Genomic DNA, 18637 nt, shown 5'->3' with positions numbered 1-18637 from the left:
GGCACCAAACTCTACCGCATTCACGCATCGTTGCACTGGGACGGCGCCAACTCTACCGCATTCACGCATCGTTGCACTGCGACGGCGCAAACTCTACCGCATTCACGCATCGTTGCACTACGACGGCGCCAACTCTACAGCATTCACGCATCGTTGCACTGCGACGGCGCCTATTCTACCGCATTCACGCACTGTTCCTACGCGACGGCGCCAATTCTAGAGCATTCAAACGTCGTTGTACAACGACTGCGCCAATCCTTCCGCATTTACACAACGTTAAACTACAATGTATTGTGCTAAATGTATACCAGATCGTCATTATGAAATTGCAATCATTTACCAAACATCCAATGTCTTTGTTTTATACAGCGACAGGTCCCCATCGCTTTAATTTAAGATCCTTGTCTGATACAGTTCCAGTTCATTTTTGACGGTAGTGTCATTGTAATTAAAATACGGAGACCATTTCGATTTCAGTTCAATAATGACAATTCGCTGCCCCCGCAGCACACACGTCCCCCTGACTAGCCACCATTTGTAAAACTCTGCCCAGCTCCAATTCTAATACTAGATTATTTCCCTCAAGTTTAGGGTCTCCAGTATCAGAAATAAAATATCCTCGAGAATGAAATAATAAATCTTCAGGTCCCCCTGTGTAGCCTGAATGAAGATGGATGGCGGTGGTGATAGATGGGCAACGCTTCCTCTGAACCTTGTAGAGGTGACCTACTATTCAGAACAATACAAGTCGGCCTATAAACGTTGACTCATCGTGATCTGGACTTTCACTGGTAATAAAATAATGAAACACTTAGCGATGCTGGCAAAACGTCTTTTCGTGTGTGGGTCATAATAAAAGAATAAGTCTGACTGGAAGTATTGGCAGTGAAGTCTTCATTAGAAATGCTTTGGTATGGCGACGGTTCATGGAAATTATGGGTTGTCATCACCTGAGTGACTCTGATAACTCAAGGCAATTGTGTTATGAACACAGCAGAGTTATGTCATTACTCCATGACGTCACAACTTTCCATTTCATGATGACGTCACCAATAAATACGTCCAGTCAATCTCAGGTTAACAAAGAAATGTTGTTTCCTGAGCATTCATATTCATTTTTTTAAACTTTAAAATTATTGTTATAATCAACAGCATGTTGCATAATTTTCCATTAAAAGCATGATTTATTAATCCCTGAAGATTTTTTTTTTATCTATTAGCCGATTGAGCTCATTTTAACAATCTTGAGATTAATGTAAATCTCATTAAATAAATGCAAATCTTGTAAAATCTACAGAAATTCAATATACTCACAAATGAAGAAAAGAAAACAGAGACAGAAATTTATATTCAATTTTGATATTTTTTATTAAGTATTTTTATTCATTTTTAAGTCATATTTATTTCATAAATGTTATATACATATATTTTGTTCAATATGCTAACGAATGAGAATGAATACATATATGTTGTTTTGGTCATCCTGGTTTTTACACATCTTTCCTTTATAAATTATATTCATAAATAAAACCACAAAGGAAATTGGCCAAAATACCTTACCCAGGATGCTGTTTTACAAGGTATTTATAAATCAAGAACGGGACGTGTAGAAAAATAAATTTCGTTGTGGATGATTATTACAAATGAATGTGAAAATATTCACAGTCCTAAGCTCCTTTACACTCAGTAGCACCACAAACTCTCTTCCATCCATACATGAAATCCACATATTTAAAAACCATGTTTTATGGTCACTGAACCATGAATTCTGCATCCTTTGGCCATACTAGGTCATCGAATACACAAGTTCATTGAGTCAGTGTCCTCACAACATGCCCCAAACCCCAACCACAGTCAGAGAGGTTCAAAGGTGAAAAAATTCAGTAATTGTTAAAAAAAGCACCTTTTAATAGATTGTCAATTGTTCGTAAATGTATTTTATTACTAATTAATGAATCAGATTTTAATTTCTAATTAATGTTTCCCTCAGACAAACTTTTAGCTGACTTAGATTTTATAATTATCTTTAAAATAAAGATTAAATTATGCTTAACACACAATAAACCTCTCTAGTAAAATATAAATGGAAAATATTTTGAAAAGTATGTTAAGCACATCCATAGGTTTGTGATGCAGTACAGTGGGGAGATATAATTTAAAGCTCTTTACCACAACTCTCACTCTCCACAGCGGTAATATTACATAAAGCACCAATAACTGTATGATTGCGCTGTTACAACTCAAGCTAATATACTGATAAATCGGAGATATTCCATTAGGGTCCAGTATCAAAACCGAGTATTTGGTCTAGGATAGAATATGTTTTAATATATACGCATTGGCCATTTATGTTGCATAATGTAGTATGTCGGTAGAAACCTGAGAAGTGTATCAGGCAAAACAGAAAATAAAATGGAAATATGTATATTCAACAAGACAATTCAAAACTTTTGAGATCGTTTATCTAAAATTTTCTGTTAAGAAAAATGGCAGTGAAAAAATTTCTTAAAAAAAAAAAAAATTGTTTTGGGAAATCTCATAAAAATGATTGATACTTTTACTTCGGAATAAATATCCATGGGAGTTAGTTCTATGGCTAATAAGGAGTAAGCATATCCAGATGGGTCCTAATTAGCAATGTATACAAATGCAAACATTCATATGACACAGATTCTACCTGCAAACATTCACATGACACAGATTTTACCTGCAACCATACACACGACACAGATTCTACCTGAAAACATTCACATGACACAGATTCTACCAGCAAACATTTATATGACACAGATGTATGAAGCGGATGTAACAAAGATAAATAACAAACAGGGGGATGATAGATTTTAACCACAAATGATTTAACATAAAAATAAACAAGGAAAATGGTCAACCATTTTCATTACAATATTAACTTATGATATTAACAAATTATGTCCACACCTTTTTTAAATGCACCTATTACATTTTCAGGTACATCGTAACTCGCAATCAAAACATATATCCTCATTTGCAAATACCCAACTTTATAATGGTTCAACACACTTCTGTGACATCATCATTAATTTATCATGAAGTTTTAAATGTTTTTAAATACCAAAATGAGTGACAGATTACATTTAATATGTTTAACGATATAAATTTGAAACCATTTGTAAATGAAGATATATGTTCACTTGATTTCATTACTAAATAATATATACAATATAGTTTTTTTTATATATTTTACATGTATTTGGCAGTATAAACATTTGTATGTACATTATATACATGATGTGACAGAAGTCACAATGCACCATGGAAATTATAATATATACAGTCCAGACTGTCCTAGTACCGCTGCCAACGCTACAACTATAAACACACATTTTTATTTTATTTTTTTAATATTTTTTTTTCTCCTTTGCACGGCTTAACAGTGAATTAAAAAGCCACAATGTAATTACATGTTAATTAAAACAGACTAATAGGTTTTCCGTATCACATTATCACAGTCTGTACCCTAAAATGTTAAAATGATCCGAAAAGTGTGATTTCTAAAAGATATCATCTCTCAAAATGTTAGAAAATGAAGTTTCGTTGTCATGGTGACCAAATTTGTGTAGTATATTTTTATACTGTGATATTGTGATATCAGAAATCCTTTGGCCAATTCCAATTCTAACTCTACAACAGGCAGCAGTACTAGACCCAGTATCCTCTCCTCTTTAGGTCTCGCTAAAATATAGGTACTAGTAAACAAAAGTTCTTTTTGTTACCATTTATACCGGTTTTTTTTGGATAAAAATATTAAATAAATATTTTGGAATCATATATTTTCTAAAAACTTAAAAAAACAAATAAATAAAAAAAATGTTGGAATATAAATTACCATGATATAATTTAAGTTCTTGTTTTCAATTCCCACTATTTTTTAAAACTATCTTATAATTAGATTGTACAACATAAGCATGTCTGCACAATCATCTCGTAAATCCACATCAAACCTGATCATGTGCAGACAGCAAAATTTATTGTCTAGTTATTCCATTTCATTTATTTCACAAACTCGTATTCAAAGAAAACTACATTTTTAAAATCTTAATTAGAAATAATTTTTGGTTTTTGTGCTGGACAATGAATTTTCATAATTTTAAAAACCAGTTTTCTTTTTGTCATCTTATCAACATCTAAAAATCACAGCAGACATTAGAACAAACTAGACGTTTGAAATCAACCAATCAGACCCTTTCATCAAATCACATGTATGACAATTTGAACATTTCGTCGCTGAAATAATTGGGTGGATGAGGAAGCACTGGCCTTTTGGACTTAAAACATAAAATAAACATTGAGATCATTTATATTAACAATGGGGCATCCCGAACAGTCACCGATATCCTTCAATAACACTTTGGTACATTCTTTTAAAATGAACGGAAGATTTCGTTAAAATCTAAAAAATTATGCTATATTAAAATTAAGTACTTGGAACTCTGTAGGAAAGTCAGTGTTTGAACAGAGCAAATGCATAGAATGGCTGTGTAAACACAACCTATGTTTTTTATCCGGTGGTCTCAACGGTCCTTCTGTGATCGACACTGTTAGGATGTTTAAACGATGGCCCCTATACACCACCTTACCCCTAACTGATCGGTGAGAGTTTGGCTTAAAAACATTATGTTACCATTTCAGATAGGTTCTTGCTATCACAAAATTAACACTCCCTCCGGTGGAATTGTTCTTGTCCCGAGGATTGACGATGAATCCGTGGACTGCCCTTTGACCTTGACCTCCACTGATTATCCTCGTGAGAGCATTCCCGGGAGGAGGTGTGCGATTAATTTTAACCTTAACATAGCTGCCATCATGCTGTTGTTTTCATTCCGTAGAAAACATGAACGTTTGATCAAATTGAAGCCGATTTGTTCTGATTCGGTGGTGTTGAGATTGAGAGGCCCAGTTTTAATCATCGCGGAGTCTGCTGGGGTAATCTCGTCTCCGATGATTCATTGTCTCTGAAGAGCAATTTCTGAACCAAGTCTGCAAGACTCTCCCGCTTAGGTGGGTTTTCTTTGACGAATCTGCTCCAGCTTCAAAACAGAAGTTATTTTTGGATCTACTAAGAGATGAATGCACGGATCTCCTAGCTGTAACATTACAATCAATGGGTCGCCATCTTTGATCCACACAGGTATATATACATATATATACAATACAATATGTACACAATATGTATGTCAGCTTGTGAAATGTTTCAGTAGTTTCTAAGCACTTAAAAAAACTCCACAATATATATGGCAGTTTGTCTACTAAGTCACGCTAAAGAGGGTCCAAGAACGTCCTTCATTTTGGAATGACGATGCAAACTGTATGGTCAAGGTCATACAGTAACTAACCGGACTTCTACAGAATACCCGCTTCTGAGAGTACCTCCGCCTGACCTCACCTTGGAATGTAAGAATCGATAATTGTTTTTCCACATTTTAACATCACAGATGAAAAATGTCACCCTCTGCGTGATCAATGAACGTGCAGACTGCCTTACAGGAATCCTACAGGCTGCACGCCGGACACGCTGGCTGGGAGAGCCCAAACCACGTATCCATGGTAACACTGGCCTTTCACCTTTGTCAACCAAGAGTATATCACAGCACTTAAAGTGTGCGTTTTACAGAACACAGCGATTGCGTCTATATTACACATATGTCTTATTGTCTGTCGACACAGGCAGATTCATGTTCGAAATCGGTTTTGCGGGCGCATTGCCGTTCGGTAAATTTGACCCTTTTGGTAAGTTCACAACTAAATTTAATTGTTTATTTGAATTATTTATCTCGGAATGATTGACATATCTCGGTTCTTTATTAGAGTCTTGTGACAATGTCCGCTGATGATTTTTATGTAAAGAACCATAAATGTCGTGTTTTTCGGTGAGGAATGCATCGTCATTGTCATCGCTGCTGTGGGTACATGAGCGTACTTTGTAGCCTGCCACAAAACTCAATATGGACGATATCACGATGGCAACCACTATAGCGATGGCTGTTTCTGCAACACTTAATGATGAGGGCTCTCCTTGTTCTAGTCTCTCACCGACAACTGTAAAACAAAAGAAATACGTTACATTCTGCACATTCGAGTCTCAACACAAGAAACAGGATTATTTACATTATTTTCGGAATTAGAAGTTTTTACTTTATCTTAAGAAAAAAATGTACATTGAATTAAATTACCAGGTTTATATTTACATGTATGTCCCTAACTTATGAAAATTCTGATTACCCGGTAACCATGACACCATGCTTATATATTGGAGGCACTGTCATCCACTAGCTATTTCATGCACTAATCCACCTTATATATATAGATATCTACCACCCAATACCACATGACCTTCACGTAACTTTCCTGATCTCAAACTAAACATTACTAGTACCCATGCCGGCTATAAGCCAGTGATTTTTAGCCACATGCGTTTGACAATTAGTTAAGCGATGGTTATTTCTGATGTTCTCAAAACTTTTTCTGTAGCAAGCATTTTGATGAATTCCGTTACTGTTTTGTAAGCAGTGAAACTGTGATGTTCACAATGGCTTTAAGGGAAGTCTTACAACGGAACAACAGAAAACAAAATCATATAAACTAAAATAAATAATACAAAATAAAGCAAAGTAAGGCTAGTAATTAAATACTTAAAGCTATGAACATGCATAATAATTAGAAATAATTAACAGAAAATATAATTAAATTAGTAAGCAATACAAGAAAGTGAAAGCCATAAAATTAGGGTTGTTTTACATGAACATGTTATGATGATAGGGCCAGTTGACGTCTGAGGCGACACGAGGCTAGGCAGGGCATGAATAATTCAGGACAAATGATTGATGTTGTCCGTATACGTACAACACAAGATGCAGAGTAAGTTGTGACAAAACCTATCAACACATCAAACATGTTATAGACTTCTTACAGTATGGTGGATCACGTTTGAGCTACAGCAATATGAGATCCGGGACATAATTATGTGACGGGAGATGAAAACGAACAGGTCATAAAACAACCGCGATGAAGAAAAATTATAATGGATTGGTAATAATAAAGGTGCCGTAACAGATTACTGCAGTAATGACAAAGCAGAATTAGGTGTTGGGGTGCTCCATTATACATGTATCTGGTGTTATTAATCTACGACAACGAAATACACATATATTTGTTAGTGTTGAGTAATATATGGCTTCAAATACTGATAAATTGATGTAGTAGCGTGAACCAACTAGAGATATATCAGGTGAAATGCCGGCGAGAAAAGGTAAAATAGCAGTACATGTATACAAGGGGACAACAGGATATTACGATGGCTATAGGTCATACGGCAGCATACAGGACATAAATATTCGTGACGCTGAGGACATATGAGGCACATGTGTTAGTAAGGCGAGGTACAAGTGTTACAGTGATGCAGAATACACGTAAGGTACCGGTGTTAGTAAGGCAGGGTACATTTGCCAGGTAAATACAGTTCACCAAGGTAACAAGCGGCTATGATGAGACACACAGTATTAGCCATTGTGATATATACACAGCGGACAGGCCTTCACTGCCTTACCGACAGAGTTTTCCTCCATCTGGTTGGACGCGAACACCTTCTCATCAGGTTTTCCTGTCATGCCATCTGGTGGCATTTTTGTAACTGTATTGTCTGTCTCGCCTGTGATTTGAAAAATCATAGCCCATAAGAAAAACATCCCTGGGAAAATGTCCTTTACATGAATAGTGAAGACTTTGAATAAGAAAAAGAAAAAAAAAATTATTTTAGGTTGATTTTTTAACTTCTAACTCAATAATTAAATTTACCGATTCCAAAATTTAAAAAAAATGAACAATTTACCATATTAAATGGAATAATTACATTGTTCAGGAAACTAATCAACGAAATTGACTTATATTCTAGAAATCAATGAACCAAGAATCTTGACAGAGATTGCAGTGCCTCCACTAACCAAGGTTGTTATGAGAGTGAGCATTGGGGATGTTGTTGCTAGCGCTTCCACAGGAACAGTTGCATTGTGGGCTGGCTGTTGGCATGACAACAACAGGTGTTGGCGCAGGTGTCACTGTCTTTGTAGTTGTTTCTATAGAAATTACCAACATTATAGATAACTGTGCAAATGTACATATATATCCTATGGATGGCTATTTGGTGGCTGTGAATTGTGAAATATAATCTGATAATATGTCCCTTTTACCAAAATTTTGAATTACAGGCAGAATCAAAAATAGGGAGCGTAGGTGAACTCAGGGTGAAACAATATTAAAACTGAAAATATTTTCCATGCATGTTAAAAACTGAACAGAAGAGAGAAAATAATAATCAACAAAATATATAAGCATATACAACACTTATATATAACAAAAATATATTCCTACCTAATGGAGTTCCACATGCTGGTAATTTGCCGTCAATAATACTCTGTAATCTGTTTGGGAGAGAAAAAATTTCATTAAAACATCAATTTAATCTTATTATATAACTCAAATCATACAATTCCTTCAGAACTTTTGCATGTGATTATTTTTAATTAAATTATATGAAGGTTTTTGTTGGCCATTAAAAATACCCTAACAATAGTGCTCTATGATGTTTAATGCTGTTGGCCATTAAAAATACCTATACAAAATTATTCTACAATATAAACTGCTGTTATGCTTCAATGCATACATATAAATAGATTGTGTCATTTTTTGAACTACCTGCTCTTATTAGAAGAGAACATACACATTAAGGCATGTTGATAGTAGTTTTACAATATTGAGGTACATCGTACGAGATACCTACCCTCTATCGGATGCCGCACATGTGGTGTCCACAAAGGAACAATATGGATCTTGTAAGGCCACACACTCACTAAAAATCAAAATAAAACATAATATAGAAATATATATCTTTCTATTACTTCAGCACACTTGATATCATGCATTTATTATAATTCAGTGTGTTAGTCATTACAAGATTAAACCTGGTAAAAATTAATCACTTCTATATTAATCAACGTTTTCTAATTTCAGCGTTTCTTTTGATCCTTTAATCTTCTTACGTGGCTATTTTTGAAAATCTGAGCATGGTTCTACAGTACATTGGCTCCAGTTGGACTTACGGGTGACCCGGCCAACTCTAAATTAAAATTCTAAGTCAGGTTCCTATCGCGGTTGATATTGGAGAGATCTATGGCCACTTCAAATGTAAATTGTATGGAGTATATTCTGCTTTGTCACCGTGTGTGAGGAGCTATTTCTAAAGAAGTTCGGTGAAGTGGAAAGTCAGGCTAGGGATACCCAGTAGATAAGAGCCTAAGTGTTGATCACCTTACAGTGACGATTTAACGTCATTGTACCGGTGATGTGATGATACAATCGAGGAGCTATACATACAAACCTAACCAGACATATATTTACTTAACCGTGGGTCAAAAAGGCTATATTTAGTCTAAACTTAAGGAAACTATATGTAATATAGATACGAACATAAATCTCATCTATGTAATATATATAATGTATATATAAATATATTAGATTGAGTTTTTTTTCTTTCAACATTTGTAAAATGTTTGAATGAGAATGCAGTTTTTCATAAATGAAAATATTCAAATCAGTTTTTTTGAAGTCTTTTTAAATCTGCACCCATCAACCTTTCCTGGAAAACAATCTTTTCGTAAGTGAAAATTTTTCTAATAAAAGTTTTTTGAAGTCTATAAATCTGTACCAAACAGCTATTCCCAGAAAATTGGTATCTGTTGATTTATCAGAACATTACCTGCAGGTAAGAGCTCGTTCACAGCGGTGAAGAGGTATTGACATAATATTTTCCTTGGACATCACAATAAGTTTGTCCAACCCATGTTGTTTATCGTGGAAAATCTTCATATCAGTAACAGGCAGTTTGTCCTCGAACACCTGAATATCCTCCAGAATCACAGATTCGATGTCCTCACCATGGCCCTTGTTTATAGCCTTCAACACTCTGCCGTCCTCTGTAGAATAAATGAGTTACAGGTCATAGCTCGATTACTACTTCCCTCTCAGACAGGTCATAGCTCGATTACTCATTCCCCAACAGACAGGTCATAGCTAAATTACTACTTCCCTCTCAGACAGGTCATAGCTCAATTACTACTTCCCTCCCAGACAGGTCATAGCTCAATTACTACTTCCCTCTCAGACAGGTCATAGCTCAATTACTACTTCCCTCCCAGACAGGTCATAGCTCGATTACTACTTCCCTCCCAGACAGGTCATAGCTCGATTACTCATTCCCCAACAGACAGGTCATAGCTAAATTACTACTTCCCTCTCAGACAGGTCATAGCTCAATTACTACTTCCCTCCCAGACAGGTCATAGCTCAATTACTACTTCTCTATCAGACGATTCTGGTCTTTTCAGAATCCTGATGTTGCTTCTGGCACATTTTTCATCTTTTTTTATCATTATACTATTATTATGATATCATAAAATAGTCAATAAAAAACAAGAAGGACAATAGCCTCTGTATATTATAGGACAAAGGAAAATTACAATGCACACATTATTCTCTGTGACAATTGGAGTGAAATGAGGCAATGGTCGACTTTCATGTGCTTTAGAAAAGTGCAACACAAAAAGGTGATTATCTGTTTAGGGTCTAGTTACAATGAAAAACTGTTCTAAATGATTTTAAAGTGGGTAATTTTTATCTAGCACTTAGTCCCTGTCTATGGATAAAGACATAGACTTTTGGAACAATTTACTGCCTATTTTATTTAACTTTTCTCTCACTCACCGAACGCTTTAAACAATTTGTAAATGACCTTAACTTTCTAAATGCAGATTTGGAGACAACACACACGTAATTTTGTCTTTAAACTTAGAAAATTGTCTTTTAAATTTTGTTAATTGAACAATAAACAGGAAATGGTCTGGCTTAATATCGGTGGTTTTTCCCCCGTTCGTTCACACTTTTTATCAGTACATTAACACAGTGTTTTTACCTGTTCCGACAAACATGATGTCATAATAACGATTATCAGCAGCGTGGACCTGCCAGTCGATGGCGATCTTTGTGAATCTAGACCTGGAATTAAAATAGTGAAACGTTACAATGCAATATAATTTGTTATTTCTGGTATGGCATGCTATAATGAATTCATTAAGTAGAGGAAAAAATCCATTTACGTAACTCTACAACCGGAATAATCCCCCGATTCTCGAGCTGCTATCACCAGATCAATAAATAAATGTCAAATACTCCCGGCTCAACACTCGCACTCCCTCAACGACCATAAATAAATAAAAAACCCAACAAAGCGAAGCAATTTTCAGATGTATGGTTACTTCAACATGTGTGAAAGATATAAAAAAAACAAGCGTTATTCATGGCAAATCGAAACTACAGTGAATTAGAGGGTAACAGAAGATTTCGCAGCGTCATAAAACTCTTATCTGCGTATGGGGCGGATCTGAAATGTGATTACGTTGAAGAATATAAAAGCCTGAAATCTTACTTAAGACTGAGTTTCATCAACAAGGGTGCACCTCCAAATGATGGAACAGCGCCATCCATCATCGTGTGGGATTTGACAAAGTTCATAGTGTCGTCTCCAAGGTTCTGGCTGTTTTCCGAACAGGACTCCGGATGGGGTTTTGGAACATCCACGTCAGGGACAGGTAACCATTCATGTCCAAAGTTTTCTTGACCTTTGAACTTCCCCTTGAAAACATTGACAATGTCGTCATATCTAAAAGCACACACGGCTGATCCACGAATACTATTTTCTGGGGTTGTAAAAACAGCATAAAACATCTGCTGTCTGTCCTTACTCAAATCTGTTGATCGGTAGTTTCCTTGGAAAAAGTTGGATGTCGATTCTGAAATAAGAAACAGTAAGTTGATAGTCATAGTTTTCTTAATTTAAAACAATAGATTCATATTGTAACTTGATTTCTACATTTTCAAATGTCCAAATGAGTGAACAAGTTTCCTAAAAACTTTACACTTACGAATTTCATTGAAGTAGAAAGGAAATTCCCCAGGGATGGAGCAGTTCAGGCGTGCTTTGAAAAAAGATGTCCAGGTATTTTCCAGCACCATGTTCCCTCCCTTGTCGTTCTTACACACTCGTGCGATTCGTGAGAAGACAGCCTGAAACAGAAGGAACCATTAGACAAGAGAATATTTGGACAAATCATTAAAGTTACTACTACAGAGACTCTGTGTGTGTGTGTGAAATTGTAAAAATGAGTGTATATTGAAGAGATGCAATTATATGTTAAGTCTAGATCTATGTTCAGTAAAGGGCGGTAGGTGTTGGGGATATGGCGTAAGGGATGAACCCTAACTTGTTCCACATGTTTAAATCTCACCATGTAACTTTACCCCATTATGGCTTATTCAACAAAAAAACATTTTACCTACTGATTACTGGGGAATGGTACTACTTGGCGATAATTAGTGTTTACCCAGCATTCCTATGGTATTACTACGACGACGAAAACCTGGTCATTAGACTACCAATCCACAGGGATATTTATGTATATAATTATATCTCCCCAGCTTCTCCCCTGTATTTAGATGTCTCCCAGGGAGCATTCATTATTTACCTCTACAGAGAAACCATTATCTGTGACTTCAATACCTATATTTACAAAGAAAACCCTAATATCTGACATGTTATTAGTCAAATGCTTTCATATCCAATCTTTTGTCATCATTGTGGCATGTTTAAACATCTAAAGAGGTAGCTGATATGACCCCCCCCCCCCCCCCCCCCTTACCTGTGTATAAATGGCCTCAATGTGCCTGTACATTGCTGAATACACAACTGTAAAATCATGGTAATTTTCTCATTTTTTGTGTGTGTTATATGAGAACCTTGTAATAACAGCTTTGTCATCAGATGTCGTAATAACATCAACATCTACACATCTTAACAACAATATCGTCATCATTAGCTGGTATCTAATAATCGTCCCACAGGTTTATGCTTTGAGAAGCAACTGTATCTCCAGCGTCATCAGGAAGTCCCCAGTTACAGCGATATTTCTGGTATAAGTGCATTGATGTTATATATAGTACACGAGTAATCAGTTGATAGTCAGGGCTGCCAATTCCACAGCACAAATACTGGGAGACCTGACAAGATAGGTATAAGTTGTACATCGTCTGCTACTGGTAGTAATAAACGTTATGTCATCAGTCAGACTCATTGTCGCAGTCAGACTCATTATCCAGGGTAGCCAACTCCTTCCTATCCCCCTTATTGCTTATTGTTGTATGTAGGGCAACCTAACCCTCCTCCCTGCCCCCCCCCCCCCCCCCCCCAAACCTCCTAACACTTTCCCACCCCCACCCCAAAAGCAGGATCACTCCCAGGTAATTTTACTGGTGTGCAAAATAAAACTCTTCTTTTCTTTTATCATATGTTTGATAAGTGTCAAGAAAACTATCTGAATGAGAAAGACATTTATTTTTCTGAAAATCTGTCTAAAACTGTGGCAATTAATTTTGATTTAAACATTTGCGAATAAAAGCTTATAGAAAATCCTTGATGTGGAAGAAAAAGGCAAGAAAAAAAAAATCTGTAATTCATGTGAGAAAACAGAAGTCTTGACATCATTCAAATATTTTAATCAGTAATGCGATCCTGATTCTGTAATGGCGATATCGAGAGACAGGAAATTCCACAAATATATAGGTATATTGTTAGTGTAGCATTGTCACAGTCTCTGTCGCGGGGTCGTCAATAGGACCTTGCTCTGGACGCACCAGCAAACACAAGCACGATAACGTCTTAGTTATTAAACTCCTTCCTGTACGATACTATTCTTCTTCACCAGAACCCGATCTTCCTGATGCAGTGGGCATAGAGATATTGGTATTTTAAACATTCGTCTGTGCTAGGTAAAAATTTAAATACCAGACTATTTCACCTTTGACCCTGATTGGATTTACGAATCTTTTTCATCATGAAAATTTGTGTAAGTTTCAAGATTTATCATTACCTTGCCACAATTGATGTTTTCAACTGCTGTCTCCCGGAAGAAGAAATAAATTTTGTCTTCAATATCGAATGAAGCTACAAAATTGGGATCTGCAAATACAAAAGGATATGGGAATATGTAATATCAAAATCTCATTTTCATATGGCGCTGAATTCAACTTTGAATTACAAAGAACTTTAGCAATCTCATTTTCTTAAGGTCTTGAATTCAAGTAAGGTAACACTTCAATTCTAAAAACAAAATTTCTATGAAAATCAGAAAAAATTGAGAAAAGTGATTTACTTAATTTCATACAGAAGTGTCTAATATGAAAGAAATATACCGTTGAGCCATCTTGAGTCATGTGATCGGGTTCGTATCATCTGACCATTTAGGATAAGAGGGTTTTGTTCCGCAATGTCAGTCACTGTCGCTCCAAACAATCTCCCATCTGTTGATTAAAACATGAAAATCACATACAGAAGCCGTACAATATCCATTCCACCATGTATAATCTAACAAATTAACGATGCTTTATAGTTTATCTTCATTACAGAGCAGACAAAACTTGGCGATGCCTTTAATACATAATTAAAATTTAATCAATTAAATTAAATCACAAACGTTTTCTGTTTTGAAATCTGTTGAGTTTTTTTTTCATCCTGTAAAATTCTGTCTTGAGCTATAAGAAGTGTTTATAATCTGACACACACAGCTGTAGCTTTATTCAATTCAAGTTCATCATTTTTTAACGAAAAACAAAAAAAGAATTATCCAAAAATAATTTTGGAGAGTCGTTAGAGTGCACATGTAAGTGATCGTAAGTGTTGTCAGTGACAGATATGTGGCAGATTATATATGTGTGGTCCCCTACAAACCCAGTAACCAAGGGTGACCTGTAATGTAGCCATGGTAACCAAACACCCGGCCAATAAAAACTTATCTCATTCCACATCACTCTGGGTATCCTATATATCCATGATATGTTCCTTACGATTTCACAATGGCAGAGACCACCACTTGTAACCTCTGGCCCGATGATTTTGTAATCTGGGTGAATCAGATGCTTGATGTAATATATCCCTACCCACATTTGTCTTGCCTGATTGTTTTACTTACTATTTCTAAATTCAAGTGACACGGCCATAATTTATGGACCTATAAAAAGTTTAGTGTGACATAGACGGATTTGGATTCTTAGGTGACTTACCAGCATAAACAAATGTACTGTTATGGGTGGGATTGTACGGGCATTTTCCTACTCCACTCTCTTCTTCAATCTGAGTGTAGCCAATCGACTCCTGTAAAATACAAAACAAAATGGCTTCCATACAGAATCACAGATGAAAAAAACTCCAAAAAAACCCAGAAAACAAAAAAAAACAACATTTTATTATTATTTTATTATAGAATATAGAGAATGATCTTGGGTGGCATTAGAAAATATCAAAGAACTTATTTTCTAGCAATACAACCATCAATTTGAGCTGACTTTTGTTCCATGCATTAATGAGATTTTCAAACAGAACAAAACTGAAACTAACGATAGGTAGCAAGTCAGCATCAATTTGTTTTGGCAGGTGAAATCAAACACAGCACCATAGCTCGACTGGTTTTATTTCTTTACCGATTTACAACAATCTTCTCTCAGACAGAGAGTTTATGTTGAAGAGAATTTATATCTTTGAGTAGAGTGTAAGTATCAAACAAATGGGTATTTGGCCCTTTTCCCGACCTCAGTTTCATCTACAACCATTAAAATGTGTGTAAGACCGAGCCCAGTCACTAACCCCCTAGCCCTATGTCCAAACATAGGGATTACAATAATCCTAGTAAACCACACGCCTGCTACAATAATCTCTTCTAATACAACCAGAATACAATTGTTATTGGGCTTTTTATACTCTGACATTTTGCCAAGAAAGTGCCGTCTGCCAACATCGGGAGGGGGAGGGGTGGGGAGGGGAGGCATAACACCAGTGGGGGGGAATCAATCACTGAGAGTTGTACCTCCTCATTACTAATAAATTTGGCCACATGGGAGGAATAGGTACATGGCCGGTGTGTACAATTAGTCAGAGCCAGCCTGATGGTGGAGTGTGTGGGTAAGTCTATCTAAAACCCATCGTTTGGCATCAGAAAAATATTTCTTCTTACGTCAGTGTGGAGGGGGAAAACACGTCAGCAAATGAAAACAATTCAGTAAAGAAAAACAAGTTGTTGACTTATTAAATATAAAAGCAATTTTTTCAGCCCTTCCCTCCCCCCCCCCCCCAATAAAAAAACAAAAACCAAAAAAAAACCAGATTGCTATAAAAAATAAATATTTTCCTCTCATATTTACATTGAAGGTAAAAAACTGTAATCTAATAAAGACAAGACATTTTCTCCAGTCATTCAGTAAAATGAGATCAACAGGTTGTGCTTGGGGATCCCTGAAGTATCCGTACACTTACACAAGCATTCGGCTTCATTCATAATACATATGTCTGAGCCCCAAATTGAATCCGTCAGCCTGTAAAACCATCGCAACCTCCCATTAATGTTCCGCTAATCTTTTCCTATTCAAACAGCAAATTGTCCCTAATTTTCTATTACCATGACAGGGAAGCTCCCTGTATTATTTAAAACGATGTATTGCCATATTTCATTATGTTTTTGGAGGAAGCCGGGCAAATTATTTAAGATAATTTCTTTAGCTACAGTGTCCCTGTGAGGTGTAATCATAGAGAAGCCGATATTTCTGGGCCAGTATTATTATACCGACAATGCGGTCTTCAACAATCTCCAATACAAAGGCAGGATTCTCTGTGTACGGGAACCCATGAATGAAATATTCATTAAAATCCATAACTCATTTAATTGTCTTGAAAACCTAATTATACGGTTATCTTCAATATCCCTGTACTAATTTTCTTATCTTTAAATAGTCTGTATTTATTTTTCATTACTGTACCATAAAACTGTTCCTGGCCTTGTGGTCAGTGCATAAACCTGCCTTTAGAGCTAGTACTCAGTGGAGATGGTACAATATTTACTGTAGCTTGTCTGTTTTATGACAGGCTTATGTAGATATGTATGTAGATTTGTTATCTCCTGGGGCCATGCAGGGCTATACTGTAGTAGACCTACAGTTAACACGGAGCCAAGCTGGTAGACATATATCTCTCTCGACACATTGTATGTCCTAATTGTAATAAAGGTGCTACTATTGTCTGTCCCCATACATCCTGATCCCTAGTAGCACTCCAACCAGCCCCTTGTAGCCACAGAGTTATCTCCCCTCCACTTCTGTCAGCCCCTTATAGCCAGAGCTAACTCCCCTACACTCCCGTCAGCCCCTTATAGCCACAGAGTTAACTCCCCTCCACTCCTGTCAGCCCCTTATATCCATAAAGATCCCCCACACTTCTGTCTGAGCCTTTTTATAGCCACAGTAATCGATTCACAACTACAATATCTTTGTCTTCATTTTTTTGTGAACTTTTTCAACCATGCTCCAAATGTTCCTTCCTTTCCTTCATGAAATTATGAATGATTTTACTCTTATTTAACATGTAATCAAGTATCTGCTATGATTTCAAGCAAACGGAAGCAGGAGCAAACATCTGTTTATATCTTAACAGAAATATTTACCACTTGACCATTAACCAATGTTCTGTCTGACCAATGATTAGACAATTAATGGCCATCACTGCTATGACTGTAGCTGGAGGGATGCAGCCTAATTGTAACTAATCACAATGTTGGTGTGTGTTTCCCCCCAGTCAGCCAAGATGGCTACCAGCCAATATAAATCAACATTAATTCCCCAAAACTACCCTGTCTGCCTGTGGCCATCCCAGTACTATAACATCATATACTCACTGATTAGGTGTCTGAGTTTGATAATACTTGGGAGAGAATCTTCACCCCTTCACCCAAGAGACAATCCCTTTCGGCTTTAACTATTTTGATTTTGACTTCAACAAGGGCAATAACTTACAGTGCTTTTGGCGTAACGGCGGCACATCGGTTTAAAGGCATTCGTTCCGCAAACCAACAGATCTCCGGATTCCTTTTTTCCGAGGACTTGGATGAAATTTTGGCATTCCTCCTGAAAAGACATAAATGTTTGTATTAAAACCATTGTCATTTATCCACAAAGAGTTCATTCTTTTTACACGATTGTGATATAGAACACAGCTGGCGAGTGTGTTGTACGATGACAACAGAAACAACAGCTGGGAAAAAATAAAGCCGAAAAAAGTTTAACCCAGTAATCTAGAAAACTGACTCTACAGATAAAATCATATCTTAGCTGTAATATGATGGAGTACAGATGAGGGAAAGCACCGTGCATACATTATGACCAGCATACATAAACGGCTATCTCATTACAAAGTTGTATACACACAGTCTATTGTATACCGAGCTCTACATATTGTTGATAGCATTCATGCACCGATATTCACAGAAATAACTGCTGCCTTTTAGTTGATAAAACTGTTTGGCAAGCCTGGTGATATTTCAAGGTTGGGGAGGGGTACTGCTTCAGAGATTTGTAACATCAAGGCTTGGGGAGATGCCGCACGTCACGCAAAATATGTGTAAACAGTTAGGTATGGAGTATCTGCTGCGGGTCAGGTAGACCCTGATGAGAGACA

The 18637-nt window shown here is 36.4% G+C and overlaps 1 protein-coding gene across 5 annotated transcripts in view; it reads right to left on the bottom strand.

Moving 5' to 3' along the window:
* Nucleotides 1–1653: 1653 nt before the first annotated feature.
* The window catches only part of LOC117335247 (semaphorin-1A-like), a 46368-nt gene continuing 29384 nt past the window's right edge, over nt 1654–18637 (bottom strand). For 4 of the 5 annotated variants that reach the window (XM_033895252.1, XM_033895250.1, XM_033895251.1 and 1 more), the window contains 13 exons: nt 17977–18087; nt 15202–15292; nt 14335–14442; nt 14013–14101; nt 12012–12153; nt 11516–11879; nt 11003–11085; nt 9791–10007; nt 8816–8884; nt 8407–8456; nt 7980–8111; nt 7586–7687; nt 1654–6078 (listed from right to left, as the gene is read on the bottom strand). In XM_033895252.1, coding sequence (XP_033751143.1) covers nt 5675–6078; nt 7586–7687; nt 7980–8111; nt 8407–8456; nt 8816–8884; nt 9791–10007; nt 11003–11085; nt 11516–11879; nt 12012–12153; nt 14013–14101; nt 14335–14442; nt 15202–15292; nt 17977–18087 — 1962 coding nt within the window. In that variant the 3' untranslated portion in view covers nt 1654–5674. The remainder of the gene's footprint in view (nt 6079–7585; nt 7688–7979; nt 8112–8406; nt 8457–8815; nt 8885–9790; nt 10008–11002; nt 11086–11515; nt 11880–12011; nt 12154–14012; nt 14102–14334; nt 14443–15201; nt 15293–17976; nt 18088–18637) is intronic. The other variant, XM_033895254.1, reaches the window with a different exon arrangement.

This window comes from Pecten maximus, chromosome 9 (assembly GCF_902652985.1).
Source record: "Pecten maximus chromosome 9, xPecMax1.1, whole genome shotgun sequence".
In the NCBI taxonomy this organism is placed as follows: Eukaryota; Metazoa; Mollusca; class Bivalvia; order Pectinida; family Pectinidae; genus Pecten; species Pecten maximus.
This window is presented reverse-complemented; position numbering and strand designations above follow the sequence as displayed.